The 25,990-nt window shown below is 50.7% G+C and overlaps 1 protein-coding gene across 4 annotated transcripts in view; it reads right to left on the reverse strand.

Annotated features, from left to right (window-relative positions):
* The window catches only part of SHANK3 (SH3 and multiple ankyrin repeat domains 3), a 383,847-nt gene that overhangs the window by 318,764 nt on the left and 39,093 nt on the right, over positions 1-25,990 (reverse strand). For all 4 annotated transcript variants that reach the window (XM_054200170.1, XM_054200186.1, XM_054200177.1 and 1 more), the window contains one exon: positions 1,751-1,954. In XM_054200170.1, coding sequence (XP_054056145.1) covers positions 1,751-1,954 — 204 coding nt within the window. The remainder of the gene's footprint in view (positions 1-1,750; positions 1,955-25,990) is intronic.

The raw sequence follows: 25,990 nt of genomic DNA on the forward strand, positions 1-25,990 counted from the left end.
TCCATGTTTAATAATGGTGAGAACACAACTGTGGTTGTGGTATGCAAATGAAATAACTACCTCATTAAGAAGGACACAATACGCTTCTGACAGTAGATAACAACCAGTAAGATAATACGGGATACAGTCAATACCACCAAACACACACAAAGGTAACTGGATCTCAGCAGATGGGCAGGTGGACCCCACTGCACGTTGCCTGATCACTAACACGCTGCGTTGCAGCTGCTATTTTATTCCGATGAAGGAATCTGGAGTACCTACATCTCTCCGTGACATAGAACAGAGCCAGCTACACGACCTTTAAAGGTGCCTTCCAACCCAAACTATTCTATGATTTATGCTATACCTACTTTTTAATGTAATTTTTCTGCCAATATACACAACCCCCTCACCTACTTGATTACCTTCACATGCAGCCCTGAGGGCTAATTTATCTTTTGGATTCAAGAAACCTCAGTGGTATCACCATAGGATTTATGTCTTGTAAATATATTCAGGATTTGGGTTTTTCCAACAGGATTCTCCAGTGCTTTGCTGCCATTCTTATCAAGTTATGAAGAATGAAAATGACACACAACAAATATCCATGTCAAGTCTGCATTTAAATGTGTGTGCTAAGACAATGAGTGTGGACATTATGCTAAATTATACAAAAACAAAGCAATAAGGCCTGTATAAGGAACATTAAGGAATTTACTACCTCATCGGTTTATTTGCAAGCATTCTTAATGTTGTTCCAAATGTTTTTGTCTACATTAAACGTTAGTTTGCTAAGAAATTGTGCTGCACTTTCTTTCCAAATTAGTCAGGATTAGTTATAATAACAGCGTTCACGCTTGCATTTATAAGAGCTCTTGCAGCTTAAGCGTGTAATGCTTTCTAAATAGACTTTGTGAGCAAAATATAGCACAAGATTCCTAAATTTAGATGTCCACGTGCAGGTACATTACAGCCAGTGGGGATGTCCACAGTGACGGTGAACGGAGCCCACGAAATATGGCAGGTCACCTTAGAATAAACACCTACGTGAAGTCACCTGAATCCCAGCCCAAGGCAAAAAATATAGTGAACATAAATAGAGAGTTAATTCAGTTAATTTCTGCTCTACTTAATTTTCTGGAACAGAAAATAGTATAGATTATCCTCCATGCTCATCACACAAATGGGGTCCATACCGGGGCCGTTATTTGCTGTCAAAGCACACAGTTGCGTTCCAGTCTCTACGTTAATTGTAAATTAAATAAAATATCAAACTCAAGTCCTTCAGCCTCATATTCAAAGATCTCCCTATGATTTTCCGTCTGTACCTATGAGACTGACTCTCCTTCTGTTATTGCAATTTCCCGTGACAGTTCTGCACCACTAGAAAAGAAGAAATCTTCATCGGCAGGGTCAGAAAACAGGGAAGCTGTTCCACAGGGCTATGACAGATGTGACGGAGCTCTCAAGCAGACAGTCACGAGCAACTAAAACTCAGAGGCATTGCCTCAGCTTTCCCTCAATGAGTTCTCCGTGAGTAAACATACACCCACACAAATTTCTATGCTCTCACTCCTGGAAGGGAAACAGGGAAGAAAAGGGAAGGGGGACAGGGGGCCTTAATCCCTGTGGTGCCCACAGAGACTACAGTGGAAGAGATCATAGAAGTCCTACGTACTTATGTACACATATATATATGTATGTATATGTATCTGTATAGGTGTCTATGGATATACACACATTTAAAAAAACCCAAGAAGATGTCTACCTCCAAGTAGGGGACGGGAGTGTCTGGATTCAGGGGGTACTCCCTCAGCAGACGCTCCTCATCCAGAAACTTGCCAGCCCTGCCATTGAACGCCGGCTGGAAGAGCCCGTAGTTCAGAACATCCTTCAGGCTGTGGTTCAAAGTGCAGAGGATGCGCTGCTTGGAAACCCACACGGGAACGTCTGGATTCAGCCGTAGACACTTCTGTGGAGAGACACAGAGGGCAATTAGAGCCGAGCATCACCAAGGGCCTGTACCCCACAGCTGCACCCAGGAACAGTCACGGCAAGAACAAGGAAAAGGATAAAACGGGAAAGCCACAATCTCTTCCATGTCAGCGGATTAGCAGAAGGGGAAAAAAGAGTTAGAGAAGAATGAGACTTAGCAGATCCCCCCTAATGCATTTTGTGGGGTTCAGGGTAGACTCAAACCCTGTATGCTATAACATCCTATAAAATACGAGAAGTGCCAAAGAATATTTTATGGCCTAAAACCAGTGTAATAGCAAATTTTCACTTAAAAATCCCTGATAGGGTGTAAAGAGTCTATTGACTTCTCCACCACAGACTTCATTGTGTGCAAACAAAGGAGGGATGAAGAGCAGCACCCTGAGCCCTGCCAGGAGCTGGAGGCATCCAGTGAGGTCTTCCCAGTGGGAGGAGAGGAGAAAAGCCCTGTGCCTCCCCACATGGAAAGTCATGCTCCCCACCTCTCCCTGGGACTGCAAAGGGTTTCTCTGGTACCGTAAGCACTTCACTGCCTCCTCAGGACCCAAGTCATCACGTATTTATAGCTCATCATCTTCATGCTGTATTTCCTACAGCTGTGGCCCGGCTGCCACACTCCCGTCTGGGTGGTGCCAGCGGAGGAGGCCGGCGGTGGGCACCTGCCTTGGCCAGAGCCCACCGAGCCCCACAGCCCGGTGCAGGCGGCGCGGCACCATTGCCACATCCCCTCTGCCAAGGCAGTGGGGTGGCCGCAGGCTCGTCGCAGCCTCTGCTCTTGTGGGCGAAGAGCAGGAAGGGAAGAGGATGCCACGCTGGCAGCACCAGAGGTCAGTCTCACAACAGCCTGTCCCTGTCGACAGCCACCGTTTGCTCTCCCAGGTCCCTGGTTTTGCATTTTGGCCCTCAACCTTTCCTCGTCCCATCACTCTGTTCTCCTCTGTGTTTGTTTCTCCTCCTTCTCCACACTTTCTGCAGAAGAAGACAACCTTGAGACTTGCTTCAGCGTTTCATTTCAAAGCCACAGCCTGTCGCCCTGTTTAATGCTCCTGATTTCTGTGCTGGAAGAAGTGAACAACCACCCCCTGCAGTGCTCCCACAGCAGCCGCTGCTCTCCCAGGCCGAGTCCTGCTCCACCCGACACACGGCAGCACTCCATGCCTCTGCCCACCCTTGTTATCCCCCTAGACCACACCATCGCCCTTGCAACCAGAGACTGGAGGTGCTCGCTGTGTCCGAGGGACAGGCACAGCATGGATCCACACAGCAGCATAAGCACGTTTTGTCCATGAAGGTGCTGAAGTGTTGAGGCTGGAACATAGACACCCAGTTGGATTTCCAACAGACCGACCCGATCCCCACCTTCTCCAGGTGCTCAGCATCACTTCCAGTGGCTCCAATGGACCCACAGCACCAGAGCTCCTGCCACCGTGTCCCCCGCACCCGGAGAAGGACATCAGAAGTAGCTGTATATCCTCACTCACCCCTTCAGCCCCACCTCCAACTTGAAAACTTAACCCCAGGGCCTGTTGTGATCTGTGTTCCCCTTAATAGCATCTTCTGGGTTCTGTGAATTAAACGGGCTTTACCCAGAGAGAAGCGAATGACCCACCTGCGCACCGCCAGCCAGAAACGCCACCGAGTGAGACAGAAAGCCACCGAGCTGATGTTACGGCTCATTTTTCTCGGGCACAGATAACTTGTACTTGGCAGCGTGCATTTGTATGGCACACAGAGGTCAGCCTTATCTATTTCGTCGCTGGCCACATTAGCGAGTCAGTGAGCTTATCAGCGATGGCCTGTCCTGCCGCAGGTACAGAGGAAGAGGTGGACAGCTGCTGCTGTGAGAAATCAGGAGTTCGAAACCTGTGAGAAACACCCGCTCTGCTCTCTTTCAGTCCTCAGAGAGAAGCAGAATATGCATCATTCTTTCAGGGACCCGTGAATAAAAAATAAACATCTATACCTTCCTACATGCTTATTCAGCCTTTAGGACTCTTCCTCACTGTCAAATTATGTTATTCAGTATTAAAATATGTACCTAATGGAAAAAAAACAGACAGGCATGCACACGTGCACAAGCATTGGTTGAAGGAGGGTCCCAGCATAGAAAACACTGAATTTGATACCAAACTTTATACTGCAGAGACATACTCTGGGGAGTATTACCATCTCATATTTAAGAGAGAAAACAGCTTCCCCCCCGCAGTGTGTCTCATTCTGTGTTTAACCTGCTTCGGAAATCAGAAAGAAGAAAACGTGCACTTCAGCTGTGAGGTCAGAACGCTGCGCAGCCCCTTGGGGGCATAATCCGGCTGCTTCGATGTCTCTTACGGCTCTGTTTCTCCAGACACCATCGCATGCATTAATGACTCTCTCCTATCAGACAACCTGCAGCTAAACCTGCTTTTTGCACTCTGTGATGCAGCAGTCACGCCGGGGGCAGCCCAAAGCGTGAGGCTAATCCCCCTCGCCCCTGCCCCAGGGGCTGCAAGGGACATCTCTGTGCAGGGGGAAGCTGCTCCGTGCACGAGGGGACAGGAGCCACATCAGGGAGGGCTCCTCCGCTCCCCGTCTCACCGAGGGGAGCAATGCTCTCCTCCAGCCTCCCGGCAGCCCCAGCAGCTCCAGCACTGGCCCCGTGCTGATCCCACGCAGAGCAGGGCTTGGCTGTCGAGCTGCAGATGCCGTGCTGGGCGCTGAGCCCGTCTCCATCATGAGGAGGGGGCTGAGCTCGGACAGCCCAGGGCACCTGCCACCACGGCCCGGAGAGACCCAGCCCACCCACAGCAGCTCACACGGGGTGCCGGTAACCTCCAGTCCTGGGGGTTTGGACACTCAAGCCTACATTAATTTTGAAAGGAACCGAACTGCCTTGTACAGTCCCTGAGCAGGGGAGGAAAGGTCTCTGCCCCCTTCCTCCTGACACTCTCCTGACATGAGAGGCTCAGCACTGCTCCTGGTTCAGTCCCCAGAAGACCCAGGAGGACCCCGAGGTTCCGAAGGAGGCACCTCCGCAGGGAGTGGGGAGCACACCGCGGCAGTGCCAGTCCCATATGCCAGCATGGCACGGCACAGCACAGCACAGCATGGCACGGCACAGCACACCATGGCACGGCACGGCACGGCACAGCATGGCACGGCACAGCATGGCACGGCACAGCAGAGTCCACCCTGCAGCCAGGGCAGGTCCCGGGGCCGTCAGGGCAGGCTCAGAGCAGGGCAGGGTGGGAGCAGGTTTCAGAACAAGTTGCTCGCTCTGGTTTGCAGTTACAAGCGATAATTTCTTCCACACAGTTATAAGCTCTGATCACAACAATCAAAGCCTTAGGAACAACTCCTGAAAGAAAATGGTACAGCTTCTCAACTTTTAGACAGCATGGATGACTCCTTCCCGAAGGAAGAAAGAGCTCAGAGGTTCAGATTCCATCCTCAGTAACACGCAGGATGACAGACAAGATCTATTCAAGAGCCGCCCTGCAATAATGACAATAAAGAACTTATATTCAACAATCCCTTAAGAGTAAAAAAGCCAAAAATTCTTCATCGAGGAGCACACAAATGAGAAAGAGTTGAAAGGAAATTAAAAGAAGCAGCTGAAAAGGTAATGTGCTTGCAGGCAGCAGGGAGCATATTTCATAATATCACATTAGGAGCTCTGAGCAAATGTATGGCAAAAATGAAAAAACAGCCTCTAAGAGGCCCCTACAGATAGATGGAGCCGCCAAACCAACAGAGCAGAAGAATCTACCAAAAGTAAACGATTTCCTTTAGAAAATGGGAGTTGCCTCTGAATGGGAGCAGAACAGAGCACAATCCTGCCACACCACATGCGAAATGACAATGGCGTTGAAGTCATAGAAATGAACAAACGCAGAGGAAGAGAGAGCCTGACGGAAACTGGGTGAGGCCAGCAAGCAACCAAGGCATGAGACTCACATAAGGAGGAGTCCCGGAGCTCCAACCGTGAGGACCGGCTGCAGGACAGGTTCCTCACTGCCCCTCTGCTCTGCTCGGGGAGACCCCCCTGCAGTGCTGCCTCCAGCGCTGGGGCCTCAGCACAGGAGAGACACGGAGCTGTTGGAGCAGGGCCAGAGGAGGCCCCGGAGATGCTGGGAGGGCTGGAGCCCCTCTGCTGGGGGGACAGGCTGAGAGAGCTGGGGGGGTTCAGGCTGGAGAAGAGAAGGCGCCGGGGAGACCTTCCAGCCCCTGCCAGTCCCTAAAGGGGCTCCAGGAAAGCTGGGGAGGGACTCTGGCTCAGGGAGGGGAGCCACGGGACGAGGGGGAAGGGTTTTACACTGGAAGAGGGGAGATTGGGATGAGATCTCGGGAAGAAATCCTTTGCTGTGAGGGGGGTGAGCCCCTGGGCCAGGTTGCCCAGAGAAGCTGTGGCTGCCCCATCCCTGGAGGGGTTCAAGGCCAGGTTGGACGGGGCTTGGAGCAACGTGGGCTGGTGGGAGGTGTCCCTGCCCAGGGCAGGGGGTCAAACTACATGATCTTTAAAGGTCTCTTCAACCCAAACTATTCTATAAGTCTATACCCAGGAGCAGCTCCACAATTCTGCCGTGCTCTGGGCCCAAAGGCCTGGCTTCTGTCCCAGGAACATGGACAGGAACTGCGACAAACATTTACGTCACTGAAAAATCTGCTTATTTTCTGTGCAGTCATGCCTCACACCTATGGGGAGAGCCTGGAGGAAACCCACGCCCACCAGAAAAAGCTGGCCTGCTTGCCAACACACATGTGCATTTCCAAACAGGTCCCTTGCTGCCATAAACCAAAGGGCCAGAAGCAAAAAAGTACTCATTTGGATCCCTCATTGACAAGAAGACAGTAAACAAAGGTGAAGGTTAACCAGGCAAGTTTCCTGACACGGGAGTTCATCAGCGGAGCCACGTGGGCTCCGTGCTGGTATCTGGCCTGAAATGATGTAGAAAGGGCTGCTATGACACTCATGAATTGGCAGCACACCCAGATCTTCTGCATCATGAGCAGGTCTGGTGGCCCTGTCTTTTCAGGAAACAACACAAACAGGAAAAAGGTAAAGGGAAAGAAGACAAAGGTGACCAGAGGCAGAGAGCAGTCTGCAGAGGACACACTCACACCCCAGGGCTGGAGCCGAGCGCGCCAGGGGAGCCTGCAGCGCTGCGCAGCACCGAGCCCGGCATTGCGCCGAGCAAGCGGCTCCTGCTGATGCCAGGCCTGGGACAAAGTTACAGGAATAGATGCTATGTGTAAAACAAACAAAGCCCAGGTAACTTTTTCACCTTTCCTGAAAATATTATGTTGGGTTTTCTCCAACTGTACATTTTTTTCTTGCCAATTACTCGTGAAAAGCCTGTCCCCTCCAGCAGCAATGGCGGCGGCAGCTCTTCCTGTGGTCCGGGGCAGGCATCACTGGTCCCCTGCAGTGTGTGAAATCCCGCAGGATCCTACCGGCCTTGCTCACCTGCCGGTAGGAGAAGGGACCAGAGACACAAGACAGCCATGACTGGGAGCACTCCAAGCAGCGACCCCTCAGACCCACCACAGCGCTGCCGGCAGAGGCTGGGGGCCAGCAGCAGCCCCCACCCCGTCCAGGGACCATGGGACGGGTTGAACCGTGGTCCAGGGAAGGAGCTGGGCTCTGCAGGGACCAGAGCAACCACCACCCTGCATTTTCGTGGAGGAAAGGAGAAACCAGCACAAGCTTTCTCTGCGCTGGATGCTGGTGAAAGGCAAACTGGGACCAGCTTAGAGAGCAAACTGTGTATGCTGGCAAAACAGCAGGAATTTCTGGGCTTAGATCACCTCCTGAGGAAAGCTCTGGCCCTGCCATCTGATCTGCTAACCGCCACGCTGGGAGAAGCTGCCTCCACCAAAAGGAAACAAGATAAAGAGCAGGAGGGAGGTTCTCAGCTCCCAGCAGGAAAGCGCCCAGCGCATGAGCCCTTCTTGCAGAGTTATGTGCTGCAGATAATAAAGTATTTTGGCTCTACGGGTTTTCCAGCGAAACGGTTGCTGCTCCTGAGCCAGTCTGGAAGGATGTTGCTGACTGTTGTCTCATCCCCCGGAATCCATTGCCTGAGACAGGAAGCCATCCAGCTACTTCTATTTGAAAAACAGGAGTCCAAGAGCCCCCTTATTACAACTCTTCAGCAGCACTGACAGTGACTACCAGCCCCATCCTATAGTCCCACCAGTCGGTGCTTTCAGAGGAGCAGCTGCCTCTGATAGAAACGCAGCTTGAAATGAACGTTTAAAGAGATTCAGCTCCTGATTAACTCTAAGTGAGTGGTTCAGGCAAAACCTCCCTCTTACACAGAGCTACAACAGCTTTATTGTTAGCCACCTGCATGGAAAGGGCTGCTGAAGAGCAAAATCGCCAGCCAGTTTCATCCAACTGCTGAACTCTTCGTACGGGGAAGAGAGCACAGAGCGAAATGCAAAAGTGTTGGACCTGTCAATCAAGCTGATCCCACCAAAGAGCCCAGGAGAGGTTAAAGAGACGACTGTTACCTTCAGTGACCTGGGAATGTTTCCTTGGCTCACTGCAACACCACAAACATAGCCACAAAAAACCAAAACAAAACAAAAAAAACCAACGTGTCTAACTTGTTGGAAAATGAGGACCTGGGAAGATTTAGCTCTACCAAGGGCTGAAAAAAGCTATGTAGAGCAAAGCTTCTTCTGGAGAAGAGGGAATAAGGTCTTCTGTTCATCCAGCATCGAGACCGAGAGACGTCAGTTGGATAGCTAGGTCCTAATAAACACATGCAAAAGAGATACAGAACTTCTCAGTATAAAGGAGTAAATGAAACCAAGTTTGGCTAGAGAATGGAAGAAACCAGAGAAAAGAGCATACTGCAGTTGCCTTCATAGCACGTTTGGCACTCTCTCTGGTTCAGCACACTCAAAGCCAAGAGGTCCAGTGTGATCTTCTCACCTGAGCAATGTATCACTGCCCCCCGTAGTTTCAACCAGTAACTCCCACCATGAACGAAATTACTTGAAGTTGACTAACAGTTTCCTAAAAGGCATCCAACGTGACTCTAAAAACATCACATGATGGAAACCACGCTCCCTCCCTGGGTGAATTAACAAGCAAAGACTCATCCTCAATGAAAAAAGGTTATGTCTTAGTTCTCATTTGTTTTCCCTTGTTTAAACTTCCCATACGATCATTATTTCTTATTATACCTTTCTCTGTGATGCTGCTCTTTAGTATACTCAGTTTCTTGCTACGCTGGCAGCCCCCATTTAACACCGTCACCGCTCAGGCTCAGAGTGAGCAGAAGAGGCTGATGTTCATAGATGGCAGTGCATTTTCTCCAGATCTCAAATCATTTCTGTCGCTTTTTTCAGCACCCTCTTTAATTTTAAATACACTTTTTAAAGTGCAGAATCAGAGCCAGAGGCAATATTCCAGCATCTGTCTGCCAGCTGTCATATACAGCTACAAAATACTGTCCTAACCTCAATTCACTACCCCCTTGCTTCCATCGTCAGGCACCACATTAGCACATTTCAGTAAAGCATGTGGCAGTTTGGGTTCAGTTTACTTTGACCACTCCATTCCTTTCAGACGGCCAAACCCCACATCCCTTCCAGAACGCACTCCCGGTTTCCTAGATCGGGCATTAGTCCTTAGCTACCTGCAAAACTCTGCATGTGAATTAAGTAAAAGATAATTTATATTGATGGGCCCAGGTCTACTTTGCTCTACATTTGTATATAAAAAAAAAGAGAAGATGGAGATGCAGTCTCTAACAACCCTAAAACAGCAGTTGTTGAAACGGAAGGAGCATGGGGGGAACGGACTGCAGAAAGTGGCCAGATTTCGTGCGCGTCCGTTGTCCTTTGGCCGCTGCTGGAGACAGATACTGGGTCAGACAGACGCTGGTTTGTGCTCTTATTTATGGCACTCACGCTCACATCTTTATTCATAACTCCACTACTGCTTTTAGTCATATGAAAGAATTGTCAACAGAGGCAATATATTTACTCCTGCTTCTGTATGTTTATACTTAGCATATTGCAAAACAGGCATTTCTAGCACAACCTAACAACCTGATCCATAAAGATCTTATGGATTCATAAGGTCTTTATGGATCAGGCTGTTAACGTAAGGACTCAGGGTCCTTATGGATCTTTACAATCCAAATTTCCTACATTAACCCCCAAGTGCCTTTCCGGTGTTGGGGCATTCAGTTTAGCCTATTGCACAGGCATTCAAGTAGTTCATGCTTCTCTCTTTAATGCGTCTTATTTTGCATCATCCACACAGATTCCTGGCCGTTGTGTTTTTATGCTTGTGTTACGCATCAGGTCCCCCTGAACCCCCTCTTTGGGCTTGCTGCAGACAGTCCTGTGCTGCTGAGCAGCTCTGCTGCCCCGGAGGGAGAGGGCAGGGTCTCCCACACACGAGATGTGCTGCGGAGGGCAGGCAGGGAACCAGGCAGTTTTCACAGCAGAGTCCCACAGGGCTCGTGCCGGTGCCCATGCTGCGGCGGGTCTGGGGTGGTCTGGGACGGTCTGGGGAGGAGAGGCAAACCGTGAGCCAACAACGAAGGTCCCTGGCGCGGTAAAACCAAGCGCCAACTGCAAAACCCAGCAGAAGGACCTCACAGCGCCAGCGGCTGAAGAATACAGCAGATCAACCCCACGCAAGTGAACTGCTAACGCTGACAGGCTCTGAGCTGGCTGTTGCCCGGCTGTGGCCAGCAGTCCTGCGACCCCACCACAGCCACGCTCAGCAGGTGCCCAACAGCACAGCAGGGATGGAAGGAACAGAAAGCACCACGACGTCGCTGCGTGAGCCCCTGGTATGTCTGTGTCCTCAAGGCCACCCGCAGTCCCGGCTCCCCTTTCACAAAGGCCACACCAGAAGTAGAAAATGTGCGGACAAGGGGGAAAAGATCAATGGCCTGGAGTGGCACCCGTGTGAGGCTCAACTAAATGAACAAGACTCGTCAGTCTGGAAAGAGAAGACTGAGAAGGAATATGACAAAACCAAAAGTGGCAGGGAAAAGACAAACAGGTATTATCTCCTTGGGAACTGATGCAAACACCACAAGACAAGGTGACAGATAGGACATCTTCATTAGACACACTCGCGCTGATCTGCTCAAAGCATGCCGCCAGGCTCTGGCAATCGACTCCAAATTGGTCTCCCAGGTACCTTCACTTGCATAGTCATAACCACAAATCAGCACGGCGTGCATCATCGGGCATTTGGCTTAACCCAGTCGGAGCACCCTACCCAGATCTGACTCTAATTGCAGTAATAACTCTTGGGTTACAGTTTACTACCACTCTTTTCTTCAAAGCTGCAGCTTCTCCCATCTTACATTAACCTACACCCCCTCTGCCTTGAGGTCTCAACAACTAGCCTAATTTTGTGGATGGATCCTTTTCCTTCATACTTAAGACTACAAGATTTTGCACGTACACCTTGTTTGTTACTATTGCATCGTTTCTGTAAAATTACACTAACTCCTACCCACCAGCAAAAAAGTCTCTTTCAAAACAAAACCTGGGAGGGTATTAAGTGAAACTAGCAGAGTCAAAGCAGGTCAAAGAATTGGTATTTCCTTACTACGCAGCATGTGTTCGCTGTGGAGCTCCACACCAGCAAGTCGCAGGCTCATGCCAAAGGAAGGGTCCTGGAGAAAGCTGGTCTAGCTCAGAGCAGGCAGCTCCTCGGGCTGTGGTGGGCAAGTGCTCAATGTCTCCAAGGCCAGAGACCCCACGGCCTCTCAGGGCCCCAGTCAGTGTCAATGAAGACACCAAATGGTACGGGCACCTGTGTCCATCCCGGAGGAATGGGCTCATAACCAGCCACCAGCTGGACTCTGCATGGCCCACCCTTGGACCCTGGTGGTCCAGCCAGCTTCCCACCTACCTCACCGTCCTCCTGCCCAAACCATCCCTGTCCCATGTGGCAATTAGGATGCTGCAGAGACCACACTGAACACCTTCCTAAGCCCGGGGCTAACAACCTTTCCCATGCTGCCCTCGTTAAGAGCCTGCCGCCCCAATGGAGAAAGCTGGGTTGGTTGGTAAATCCACGCTGGCCATCCCTAATCACCTTCTGTCCTTCCTGTGCCTGGCCAGGGCTTCCAAGGGGATTTGCTCCATCACCTTCCCAGGGACCAAGGTGAGGTTGAGAGGCCACTAGTTCCCTGCAGCTCCCTTCTTCTCCACCCTTGGCGCAAGCACAAAGAGCTGATACACATTCGAAGTATAATGCTACAGTTTCCTGGAAAAGACATGAGTTGGGGGTTATCCAGTGACCCACCTCCAGCCTGGGGAGCCCCTAAGCTGACTGCTGATTTAGGCTGGAAGGGTTCCCTGGGGAGGCGTCACCGTGTGCGTGTCCCTTCCTCACCCCTCCAGGGTTTGTCTTCACCCCTCCAGCGGCAGCAGCTCTGCCTATGGCTACCAACAGGACCCTGCTGGACCCCCGAGGTCTGTCCGACCCCATGTCACCGCACTCATGTCTGCCTGCTCGCTGTGCTCCTCTGCAAATTATTAATACTCCAAACAAAGTTTCTGCCTCCGAGGTGTTTTCTCTCCTCCCCTCAGCACCCTGCCAAACTCTCCTGAAGACAAGAATCCATCATTTGCTCACGCTTTCCTGTGCCAATCTCTTTGCCTGGCACTCGGTGCATTGCAGCTCTTCTGCTCTCCACATGTAACTTCCACAGCCCTTTCAGAAGCGTTTCCATCAAGCTGGTTTGAACTTTTGATAAATCCCGTCAGTCAACTCTCTTATATTCATACTCTCTTATTAAAGAACTAAAATAGATTAGGGAGACCTGGTCTTCTGAAAATGAAATGGTTAAATCTCACCAGAAATTATTTTCCAGCTGATAAATTTTCCTGGTTTCCATCAACAGTATAACCACTATACCACACCTAAGTTCACTGGTTTTCAGCTCTCCACATTGACACTACGGTTTTGTAAAGGTGGCTCCAACAGCTCCTTCTTGCTAATCTCTTTTCCCTGATATAATAACTGTTTTGAGTGAAAAGACAATGCACATTATTACTACCTACTCATCTGCTCCATACTTAAAATTCCTTCGGTAATTACCTACTGTTTTGTTTTTTTAAATCAGTTTGCTTCAGCACTCACCTGCTGATCCATTCTTTCGTGAAACTTCCCCAACACTTTACGCTGTTAATTCAGTTTGTTCCTTCATCGCACTTACTGCCTCCTTGTGTGGCTCTGCCCCAAGCTCTGGGTGCCCGAAGGGGACCGCACTCCGGTGGCCAAGGCGCCTGGTGCTCCGGCTGCCACGTCCCTGCTCTCTGCCGTCACCGAGGACTCAGAGACGGGGCTGTCGTGGCCAGGGGTCCCGGCGATGCCGCAGGTGCCCTCGCATAAGCCCTTTGGCCGAGCTGCCCCGTCAAGGGGCTGCCGCCCCCCGCTGCCTCCTGCCCCCACGAAGGAGCACCCCAAGAGCCCGGAGAGCCGTGGGGATCACAGCCGTGCCAGCCAGAGAGCCAAGAGAGACGCGGGAAGAGGCGTGCTCCTCTACTCAGTGGCTTTTAATTAAAAAAAAATAATGACAATGTTGATAAATTTATTAACCACTCCTCTGATGATCAATTGCACCAGTATTTGTCCAACATGCGGAGCCTTGGCAGCCTCCCAACGGCAACCCGAAAGCTTGACTGTTCCCAGGCAACCACAGCCTCCAGGTTCACACAGGACAACTTTACAATATTACCATGTTTTCAATAAAAATTCTGCCGCACAAAAGAATTTCAAGTTGTCAAATAAACTAAAGTTAATAGTAAGTTAAATAGTATTAGGAGGGCCAATATTGACTGCCTTGCTTCCATATTTTATCCAGTTTAAAAAAATTAGCATTTTTCTTCTATTAGCAACTGCAGAGTTTGCAGGCTGCTGCATTTAAATTCTGCAGGCTCCTTTGGGTCTATCTGGAAATTTATATCACGGTTCCCACAAAAACAAAGACCCTGAGGCTGGATTCAATTACTTTGGTCACAGCAGCACAAAAAGTAGGAAAAACTCTAAACCAACCCAGTGAAGAAGACGACAACAATTGAACATGTCCGTGCAATAAGAATCTGGGAGAACACAGTGGACTAAAAACGGTCTAACAACCATATAAAAATTACAACTTCTTGGTGCTAAGAAAGGCTTCTCAGTAAGAAAAAAATGGTCACTAACCATGAAAAATCTTATCCATACATTCGCTTTGGTCTAACGGAAACTAAAACAAGGGTATCAATTGAACGAATACTGTTGAAACTCTAAGGAGAAGACACAGAGCTTTCATTAACATCACTAAGAAGGAAAAGGAGGATTTCAACAGAAGAAGTATGAACATTAAGAAATACAGAGAAAGAAAAATACTAAAAGTATGTGTTACTTAATTTCTAAGGTTTTTTGTTATGAAATTCAAGGTCAGGTTGTAGCAACCTGGTCTAATGGAAGATGTCTTTGCCCATGGCAGGGGGGTTAGACTAGATGACCTTTAAAGGTCCCTTCCAACCCAAACCATTCTGTGATTCCATGATTCTAAATAAAACATCTCACAAATCATTTTACATTGCCACAGTCATTCATAATTTACAATGACAAGTCCATCCTGAGGCACGTGCCATAATTCCAGCTACTTAGTATATAGTACATACATATATACACACCTAGTATATGTTAGTATTTTGCTCAAAGTACCGGCAGGTGTGCTAGCCCAGAAGCTAACAATTTGGTGAAAACCCTACAGAAGGAGGTGGCAGCAGAGGAACGTGTGCTCTCCAAAAGGAGGTGATCTGAGCTGCTACCATTCAACTTATCATCATTCGCAGGCCTCAGCCTCCCACTGTGCTGGAGAGACCCCACCAAGCGCTAGTGGTGCAGTGCCCAGAGCCGCCGCGCTCACCCCAACATCGCCCGGGACAGCTCGTGGCACTACCTTGACTCTGCTTTCCCTGCAGCAACTACAACACCTCGTTACACAGAACATGAACATCAAAACATTACTAAGGGAAGTGAATGAAAGCACCTTTGCTGTACGGAAGCGGGCCCTGCTGCTCCAACAACCTCCCAGCTTGCATCTGGACTATGACCTCTTCCCACCCGTCAGAGGATGCTGCGCCCTCTCCCCTCCGGTGCTCCCTGTGCGCTCCCAGCATCAGCTCCCTGCCCCGACTCCCTCCTCTGCGCGTGGCTGCCTGCCCGACCCACACGCACATGGCTGCCTGTCCTGCACACATACGGCTACCCATCCCGAGCACACGTATGGCTGCCCATCCCACACATGCATCATTGCCCGTCCCGCACACACAGCGCTCCCGTCCCGCACACGCATCGCTCCCATCTACCGTACACACACCGCTCCCGTCCCGCACACACATCACTCCCGTCCCACACACACTGCTGCCTGGCGCATTCTGCCCCGGGCACTTGCTGCCTTCCCCCATCACCACTCGAGGCTTCCTCCGCTCCAATGGTCACTCGTTACAGAAGTCAATTTTGTAAAACGATGGGTAGTAAAAAAAAAAAAAAACAACATATGAATTTCCATCGATTAACCAGTAACAACGAAGAGACAATCAGAAGCAGAGAAGAGGATTTTGTTAGGCTAGCTGGCTGTTTAATTAATCAACCAAGCCTTTAACGATGCCAATGACCTGTGAATGTCAGGACACATTTAGAGAATCAGTGGTCTACAGCAACACCGAGCTATACGCCAAATGCAGTTATGGACTGTTTCATTAAATCTGGGATCATCAGGAAAAGCATGACTTTTAACAGACTGATAAAAGTTTTCTTTACATTGAGAACTGTAAAATTACTGGACCATGGACATGGACTAAATGCCATGTTTTAGAGTCATTGTTTAAGATTGCTTCATGACATCTGATTTGCATGATTTTAATTAATCAAAATTGCCATGGATATGCCACCATCACACCAGCTAATGGCTGAAGAAACATATAGCAGAACAATAAACAATGACAAAGACTTGAATGGAGGAATGAAGTTGGACGGCATCTGGGGTCAATCAAACAGCGAAGTTATTAACAGGAAATAAGATGACACCAATAAATGTTGCATCCTAATTAAGCAGGATGTTATACCATCGAGTATACACCATCGCAAGTTATACCACAAAATGCAACATGTTTCTAGACAATGAGATTCAGCAAAAATTGATCCTGTTTTTTAAAACTTCCCACACACACATACTCAGCAGAGGAGAGAAACTACGCAAGTTGCAATGCCTGATAATGACCTACACATGAGACAGCAAATTAGAAATATATTTAACAGCAAAAAGGCAGGGGGTAGAGAAAAAGAAATGTTGTGGAAAAATACACTCTGTCAGATCACAGAACAGGGAAGAGAAATGACCTCCATCCAGCTCCAGTTCAACTTCATTTGGAGCACCAGTCCCTAAATGAATCTGTGCCTTGATAAACAAGCACTAGCAGCGGGAAGAAACACCATTTAGTTTCAGTTGCTGGTAGAAACCCGCAGTGCTCTCGGAGAAAACCCCAGCAAACGCAAGCCACCAGCACCGGCCTGGGCACGGCCAACACCAAGGCAAAAGGCTTGAAGACAAAGTGGCGTCACGGCTCCAGGCTGATGATCCCCAGGGAGAGAACACCCGCAGGGAAAGGACCACGCTGCCTCACCCCCTCGCAGGCATGACACTTGCTCCTGGCACAAGTCAACATTCCTTGAGGATCCCAGCAGCCTGCGACCACAGTCCTGCAAAGGGACCATGGGAGCAGCTTCGCAATCCCTGTCCTCGGCACCAGTGAGGCCCCACCTCAAGGGCTGTGTCCAGTTTTGGGCCCCTCACTCCAGGAGGGACATCGAGGGGCCAGAGCGTGTCCAGAGAAGGGCAACAGAGCTGGTGAGGGGTCTGGAGCAGGAGTCTTGTGAGGAGCGGCTGAGGGAGCTGGGGGTGTTCAGCCTGGGGAAGAGGAGGCTGAGGGGAGACCTTCTCGCTCTCTGCAGCTCCCTGAAAGGAGGGGGTAGCCAGGGGGGGTCGGGCTCTTCTCCCAAGGAACAGGCCGTGGGACAAGAGGAAACGGCCTCAAGTTGTGCCAGGGGAGGTTTAGGATGGATATTGGGGAAAATTTCTTCCCTAAAAGTGTTATCAGGCCTTGGACCAGGCTGCCCAGGGCAGTGGTGGAGTCGCCATCCCTGGAGGTATTTAAAAGCTGGGCAGATGTGGCGCTGAGCGACATGGTTTAGTGATGGTTTTTGTCAGTGTTGGGTTGATGGTTGGACTCAATAATTCTAGGATTCTAATCCTCCATCATGCTTCATACTGGCCTGTGGACAGCCAGGCTCCCCAGGGAAATTCCCCCAGCAGAGCGGTGAGATAATCTGCAACGTCCTGCCTAGCATCCCCAAAGAGAAGCCGCATTCATAGAATCATAGAATCACAGGGTTGGAAGGGACCTCTGGAGATCATCTAGTCCAACCCCCTGCCAGAGCAGGGTCACCCAGAGCAGGTGGCACAGGAACGCGTCCAGGGGGTTTGGGATGTCTCCAGAGACGGAGACTCCACCACCTCTCTGGGCAGCCTGTGCCAGGGCTCTGCCACCCTCACAGCAAAGAAGTTCCTCCTCGTGTTGAGGTGGAACTTCCCATGGTCACGTTTGTGCCCGTTACCCCTTGTCCTGTCCCCGGGCACCACTGACAAGAGCCTGGCCCCATCCTCCTGACACCCACCCTTTCAGTATTTATATTCTTTATATATTATTATTATTTATATTCTTTATATTTTTAAGTATTTTACATTCCCAAGTGCCCTGCTCCATTTTGCCCAAGGGCAGGGAGCAGGGCACAGCTCCTGCTCTGCCTGGGGCTAGAGATGCCCAGGGCCGGAGCACAGAGGAGAGAGGCACACCTCTGTACGCGCAGCCCAGCACTGTCTGCAGGCACCGTGGTGCCAACAGGAACCCTAAGAGGCTCCAAGACGGGGATCCAGCTCTTCCAGCTTGGGACTGGTGATCCTGCTCTGTGCAGAGATGCACACTCAGCCCCATCCTGTGGGATGGTCTGGACGCCAAGGCAGCCTAAGGAGTGGGAAGGCAGCAGGGAGCCCTTTTGCTCCTCGTTTCCCAGCTCCTTCTGCTTTGCTGGTTTCTCTAACAGGCCCAGCCCGGCATCCCTACTTCACAGACACAGGGGCAGAAACAGCTCTCCCACAGGAACACCGTGAATGTCCAGGGAAAATGCTGGAGGACGGAGACAGCTCCTTGTGCACAGGAGCCCCGGGGTCCTCGCACCAGCTACAGGAGCAGAACGCAGAGAGCCCTCTCCGGAGAGCTGCTCTCCACGTCCAGCCACAGGACAGCCACCTGCAGCCCAAGCCACTGGCCCACCACAGCCACCGTGGGTGGCTCCAGCCACCAGGATGGGCGATGGGACAGCAGACCCTACTGACAGGCAAAGACAGCTCAGCGCCAAGCGTCACATTGTGATAACGGGGCCAGCAGGCTTTTCCAGGTCATCCCAGGAAAGGACACAAGCTGGAAGGAGATCCCAACAGAGATCCGCGATGCTTAATGCTCCCTGGTGGGAACGAAGTTCATTCTGTGCCGCGTGTTGCGCTGGAACCAGAGAGCCCAGAGCTGCCCCTGAGCCAGTCTGTGTACCTGCTGCTGTGCAAATGTCCTTGCTACCACAGCACAGTGACTGGCCCTGCACTAAAACCTCAGACAGAGGGACAGCAGATGATGAGAAAAAGACAGCACCAGAAAATACGTTTTCCCAACAGCCAGGGACAGCAAACCATGCTGTAATCACCCATGGAAGCAAACAAGCTGCTTCTTGGGATATTTGGGACGAACAGTACCAAGGTGACAAGTCAGGCTGGGAAAATGCTTACTGGATCTTTTAATTAGTTTGGTTCTTGGATTTGGAGCATTATGCCACAGAATGGCTGAAGTAAATGCATTTAAGATGATGCATCAGTGTCAGGACTCTTCAGTATCAGAAAAGTACCAAAAAGAATGAAAGGAATTCAGAAAACAGTTCATACTTATTAGTTACTCTCAAGTGATCAACGGAAGAAAAGATTGGTAAAACAAATATTTAAACACAACAATTACTTTAATGGATCACTACAGTGTTGTACAGTTACAAAGACAGACAAATAACTTCTGGTTATTAGTAAAACTGTATTGATGCTCCTGCACACCCCTTAATATGCAACATATTAACTGGAAAGAAAGCATAGACTGAAATGTAACTTTAAGCAGGAAAACAGAGATACAAATAAGAACATTTGCAGGCTGAAAAATTTGTCTTTATGTATGTTTATACAGCACCTGGCATACTGACACTGCAGCCACAAATGAGAACCTGCGCATTGCCATCAATACGTATCAGTATCTCTACCAATTATGAATCTATCAGCCAGCATGACCAATTAAGGTTGCTGCAAAGCTACAGGAAAAATTAGTAAGATCCCTTGGGCTCAAGTGCCAAGAGCAAGCGTGCACTCTTCCATCCCCATTGCATTCACCGCTGGGGTAGCCCTCGGCTCTGCCTCCCCGTTGGAGAAACCCCGGGATCACGATCACAGGCCTCCTTACACCCAACACACGCAGCCAGTCCCAAAGCACCGACGTCTCAGACCCTGTTTGACTCTTCACTGAGAGCAGACGTGAGGCAGCAGCAGGGACTGGAAGCACACATCGCTCATATTCGACCCGTTCCCGAGGGCCGTGGTGAGCAGGTTCCCTCCCCGCCAGGACGCCCTGGGCCGTGCCCGGCTGTGAGGGGAGCGGTGAGCCACGTCCCTCCCCATGGCCGAGCCACCACAGGTTGTCAGCCCACCAGCCAGTCCCACCTCCCACTGCAGCCACCATCACGGCGTTGCTGCGGGCCTCGTTCCTCATCCTGCAGGCAATCAATTGACCAGACCCAGTGACATGAAAGAGAAAATTTCAGTTTGTGGATGGCTGAGAAAGGAATACTGCTCTGAGGCAAAGCCGATGGTGTGCACTGTCCCTGGGGACCCACGGCGTGTAACATCATGTCATGCCAAATCTTCATGAACTGAGTAAACCAAAAGCCAAACTGAAAACAATGCTAAAATCTTTTTACTACATAGTTTGCCAAATATGACTTTATGGAAATAATTCCATTTGCTTTTTGAAAGAAGAAATGACCAGGCTGGAGATGAAGCAGGAGAATCTCTGATATCAAAAAGATGCTTTTTTCTCAAACATTCTTCTACATTCTGCTGGGCTTCTCTTCAAAGAAACAAGCAATAAATGCATGGTCACAACACCGAGAGGTCCCATCATCAGTAGAGAATAGGGGGTAGGCAGTAGGACAAGCTTTGAGATTTCATGTATATATAAGCTAATTTGGAAATAAAAAGTATAAATTGGAGATCAAGATTTCTGCATCAGAAAACGCTACAGATGAGTAAATTGGATGCGGAACACTGGCAGGCAGAAAATTCAGCTTCCCGTAGCTGAAAGAATAAAAATGTAAATGCAAGATATATTCTAAAACCGTACTCTGTTACCTCTTTTGTAACTGCACTGCTGACTCTGTAATCTGGGATTTAACATTTTCTTTTCCTTGCATAAAGCCCATGTTCTCACGCGGAGCTTGCCTACGGTGTAAAGTGGATTTGGGCAAACCAGAACCAGACTATTCTTTCACGAGTTGTGACTCCCCATGTTGAGAACAAATCCTCCAGGGCCTCTGCAAGTTGAGGAGCCCCAGAAGAGGGAATGCCTGCTGTCGAGGCACAGAGATCACCCCGCTGGCCCATGGTCTCAGGGATGCAGAAGATGTCACGGGAGACCTGGGACCACCGAGGTGTGGGCAGCTGGCGTGCCCCGGGTGTGCCCAGGCACCGTCCCCAGCTGCACCGTGGCCATAACTAACGAACAAACTGGATTTTCACACTTACAACTCACAGCTTGATCCCCACAGCTCTTGCCACATCCCAGCCAGGTGCCACAGCCCGAGGTGAGGAAACACATCTCCCAAGGGTTTGCTACCCCACGCTCTTCTGTCATTGCCATCTGCGGCTGTACAACAGCCCAGGTATGAAGCAAGAGGCCCTGTCTACTGTCAACTCAGCCGATGCAGCTAAAGAAAACAGAAGGGGTTTCAGGCACACCAGTCGTTCCTCAGGCTGGGAGAGCTTCATCTGCTTTTTCCAAACAGATTAGGATGTCTAATGAAGGACAGTGCTGCTCCACAGCCCTCTCCTGTCTCTGCCAAGAAGCAGACAGTAGACAAGTGGCCCAAAGTTCTAGAAAAAAAGCCCATGTTGCCACAAAAATAGCTAGGACAAGACACAATGAGAGATGGGAAAAAAAGGAGGGAATCCACCGCAGAACCATCTTCTATGGGATACCTGGTGAGTCCAAGTTTGAACATCTTCAGATTTATAATTACTTACAACCCACTGCCAAACTCACCTTTGACGTAATTTCACCCACTACAGCGCGAAGGACCTTCACGCACTTGGCTTGTGCAGTCCATCCTGCCGCACACCCATCGACAACATTGCAAGTTTTTAAAAATATACTCTCTAATTAAATGCATAAAAAACTCCTGACGCAGCTAGAGAGCCAGAGTGGTGCTGGGCAGTGAACTCGTCTCCTGAGCTGTGCGCGACATGCATTCCAGTTCCTCCCTCTTAAAGCCTTTCTCTGTTAACTTCTTGTACTGTGTTTCGTCCCTGCATGACACTAAGAAAGAAATAATTTCAATTACGTTTCTTCAGCCCTTGTGTAGTTATCCATTTTTAAGGTATATGATTCAAAAACTCCAACCCCAGGCTGAGAAACGCTGGGGACAGAGAAAAACCCATTTAAAGCCAGAGGTGCGTGCTGAATAGCGCGGCAGGGCAGTGCATTCAGACCAAGCCCCTCTCTGCATGCACAGGTCCCAGCCCTCCTCCAAAACCCAGGGAGAAAACATCATGAGTCACCTCACCCATGCTTGATAAAACTCTAGTCTGCAAACGAACAGCACGCTCTGTGTTACACCGAGTCTCTGCGAAATGTGGGCAACAAAGAACTCTAACAGCGTGTACTTTATGAAAGGTTACCTTGTAAATTTATTATTACAATTCAATTAAGCTACTGAGGGAGGGGATGAAGAACACAGAGGGAGCTGAGGCTGTGCTGTGGGGTGAGCCAAACCCAGCGCACGAGAAGCGATCCCCCTCTCCCTCCCACGAGGGCAGCGCTCGCAGACGATGAGTGGGATCAGGGAACTGGTCCAACAGCAACGAACCCCAGAGTCCCCATCACTCCAGGCGCACGCTCAGATAAACCCAGAAGTAATGCATTAGCAGATCAGATCCATAGTCATCAACAGCCACTGCCAAGCCATCAGCAGAGAAAAACCCAAGTGTGAAAGCGCATCAGGAAATTTTTCAGACGTAATTTAAAAATTCAGGAACACTTCTGAGGTCCCTGCAGGCACCACGTGGGCGCTGAGGAGCCCCAGCCACACAGGGGCACGTGTCAGCCGCGCAAGGCAAGGGCAGAACCAGAGCCACAGCCCTGGCCCCAGGCTGCGACCAGGAGCACCGTGTCCTCGGGCGCTGCTGGGTGGCTGCACCTCAAGGGGCTCCATGGTACGGGTGCGACTGCTGGTTCCTCCTGAGAGCCACCAGAAAGACACTGCAGAGGATTCAAGGACAGTGCCAGCACCCTGATGGGGTGCAAGTCTCCACCCTGGCCAGACATGGGCAAGGACACTGGGCAGATTTCTTCGTCAGCAGACGTCCTCTGGGCAGCCCCATGGTGGGGACCCACTGAGACCTCGCAGGTGTGGAGACCCTGCCCATCTCACTGCTGGCAGTCTGCAGCGGGACCCTGGGCGCCTGGGGGCAGACGTCCTTCATGGTATAGGACATCGGCACTGGCCCTGCATGGCTCTATCTACACGGTCCGTATTCCCACAGCACATGGGATACCCTTCCCAAACCCACTGCTGTCAGGCAGGGGAATGCGCCAACTTCAGCCCTTCCTCGTGCATCATTCACACCCATTTCACTAAAAGAGCACCTCTTAGATCAAAGTATCAAATGGGACGACACACGCAGCCCCCGCGAGTGCCGACACCAGTCTAGCAGATGCTTTCACCTTGGTTACCGAGCCTGCACGGAGGCACGCGTCTCGGTGCGAGCGCACCCCACTGAGGAGCGTGTGGTCCTGCTGCGCAGTGGCACTGTCCCAGCGGCAGACGCTGGGCAGCCTGTGCCCACACCAGCCAGGACAGAGCCAGGTACCAGCAGGGCTCAGCTCTTGGCTCGCTGGCTGGGCTGCCGCGGGATGGAGGGGACACGACGTGCAGGCGGGATCTGCCTATGGGCCCGTCCCACGGACACGGGATGCAACCGGCAAGGAGGGCCCGACAGTGTCACAACAAATCCCTGCAGGCAGAGACGCTGCTTCTCTCTGCTTGCGCTTCCAGCTCTGCCGTCACGTGTTTTTCGTGCATGCGATTAGAGCCGGCGGAAGTTTTGTGAAGAAGTGGGTCTGCAGCACTGATCATTTTTACTGTAAATTTCCAATAATTTATGTGGGGTTTTCACCTAAGATTTCACATCCAGATCTTTTTTGGAAATGTTGATAAATAACTTTGGACACTCGTTTCGATCTGGGCATCTTCAGCACATCAGGTGTTGTGTCACAGCACTGCTGGGCACAGGAACACCAACAGCTCGGCAGCTGGAGACAGCAGGAAGGCTCTTTTGGGGCTGATCCACAGAGAACCATACATTAAAAATGAAGCTAATCTCAGAATTTTCCACCAACCCAGATTTTAATAAAAATAATCTCCCCTGGAGATAGCTGTAATATAAAGCTCCAATACTGCTTCTCACACTGTGGCCCATGCTTTCTTTCCAGTAACTGTGAATTATGGCTCAATTATGTTCACTTTGCCCTCTAAGCACAGGCAAGGAAAGAGAGGGAGTGCTGCCCTCATGTCTTCTTTCCAAAAAAAAATGAAGTGCCTAGCACAAGCTTGTGCCTGCTCCCGAGCTTCTGCTCGCAGGCACAAGCACTCACGCTCACGGCACAGTATGTTTTGCAAGCACTTTCCCTCCAAGGATCTGTGAAATCCACCCTGTGCTGCCCGTGTTGGCTGCAAACAAACCTTCAGCTCCCAGCACGGATCAATGGCTGAACCTTCAAGCTACAAAAGCTCTGGCAATTACAGGTCTGCAACTGTTTAGGATACAGAGCGCAGAAAGACAAGAGAAATACCCATTTTGACAATTCAGCCCAAGAAAAATGTGTCCATTATATCCTCCGTGCCTTGTTTAAGCTTTCCTCCATCCATTCCACTAGCAGTAACATACGCCCCGTGCCCCACAGAGCCGTCCGGTCTCCTGGCCCCCAGCCCCATCACCAGCATCGCCACCTCCCTCACAGCAGGTCCATCCCGCGGGGCCGTGGTGGCACCTCCTGCCTCCACCACCTTCTGCCCAGAAAGCTGGCTCCCGGCACAGGGAGCCAGCAGAGCAGCAACCATCAGACAGATCGACGGCAGAGACTTTGCAAGAAAGGAGGTTTCCTCTTTTTAAGTAGAAAAAGCAACAGCAAGGAGAATTTCCACTTTGGTCAGTGCAGCCAGTCTGCGATCAGGGCAGAGCCCCTCGCTGGCACCCATCCCAGCCCCTCATGCTGCCATGCAGGCACCTTCCCTTCTCCAGCCGGGCTGTAAGACAGCAAGGGACAGCAAGCTTCCACAGCCCATGTGCTGGGAAGATGAGAAACGAGAAGCCACAGAAACAACCCTATGTCCTACAGGTCGACTCACGAAGCTGAAAGCACAGGACCAGTTATTCCAGAGCACTGGAGACAGAAATGCTACAGGAGGAATCTCTCAAAGGGACTTGAGGTCCACCACACAGGCCATGTCCAGTGCGCCCTACCACAAAGCTGGTTCTGGCATCAGACAGGGACGGACAGGAGCATCAGCAAATTATCCAAGGATGCTGGAGACCCTGGAGTGAACCTGACAGGCCAGAATGAAATGCAGGTCCCATTTATATGTTAAATGTATTTATGAGCATGTCCAGCTGGAAGTCAGGGAAGCAAAAGCATAACCCATGTTAATGAGAGAAAAATTCTAACTCAGGTGTGTGGTCATCACAGGTGAAACCTCTTTCTTCCCATTTCTCTCTCCATCACTTAATACCTCTGCCATCGCTGTCTCTGAGCCTCCAAGTAGAGCTGTGACTCCTCGCCTCAGCTCATGCACTGATGACGCTCAACGCTGCTTTTGGCGCCTGCCCTTAAACAGTGAAGGGCACATCCTAAACGTTAGGGTGAGGTAACTGCTATTGACCCACTTTACAGACAAGCGCTCTGCGAGGCTGAACAGCATCACTGAAAACAGAAAGGAGGCGCGAACGCTCAGCTCCAGGAAAACACTTCACCCCTGCTCCCACACCTTGTCCCAGTGAAACACGGACAAACAGCATCGCGACAGCCTGTGATGCTCAGCACTGACCAACAGCGCAGCTACAGGAGCCCCAACCGCCGACCTTCGCCCCCTCCCCTCGGCCCTGCCACGCCAGGACTGCCCGTGCATCAGCCCAACGTTTGTGACAGTGCTGCCAGGGACCCTTCGGAGCCGTTCCCCCACGGGAGTCCCGCTCCGTCTGAAGGGAAGGATGCAAACGCAGAACAAACGTACAAGATGGAGGCACATGTCTCATTAGTCAGTGTCATGTTCAAATCTTCTCAGAGCAATCTGACGAGAAAGCAATTAACTGGAGAGAAAGAGCTCAGAGCAATGCCCACCTGTGCAGCAGGGATGGTGCTGGGGAGACGCCTGAGCCGGTCCCCAGCACCCGCAAGCTCCTCCGGAGCTGTCTGACGCCTGGAGGAAGGGTACTCAGCTCCTGACTGCCCCGGGGACTGGATGGACGCCGCTGACAGAGACAGCCCGTCCTCCTGCAGCCCCTGCACTGGAGGGAGGTTTGGGCACCCGCAGCTGCATCCCCAGCCCAGGCGTCCTCGCGCCAGGGAC

This window comes from Rissa tridactyla, chromosome 1 (genome assembly GCF_028500815.1).
Source record: "Rissa tridactyla isolate bRisTri1 chromosome 1, bRisTri1.patW.cur.20221130, whole genome shotgun sequence".
In the NCBI taxonomy this organism is placed as follows: domain Eukaryota; kingdom Metazoa; phylum Chordata; class Aves; order Charadriiformes; family Laridae; genus Rissa; species Rissa tridactyla.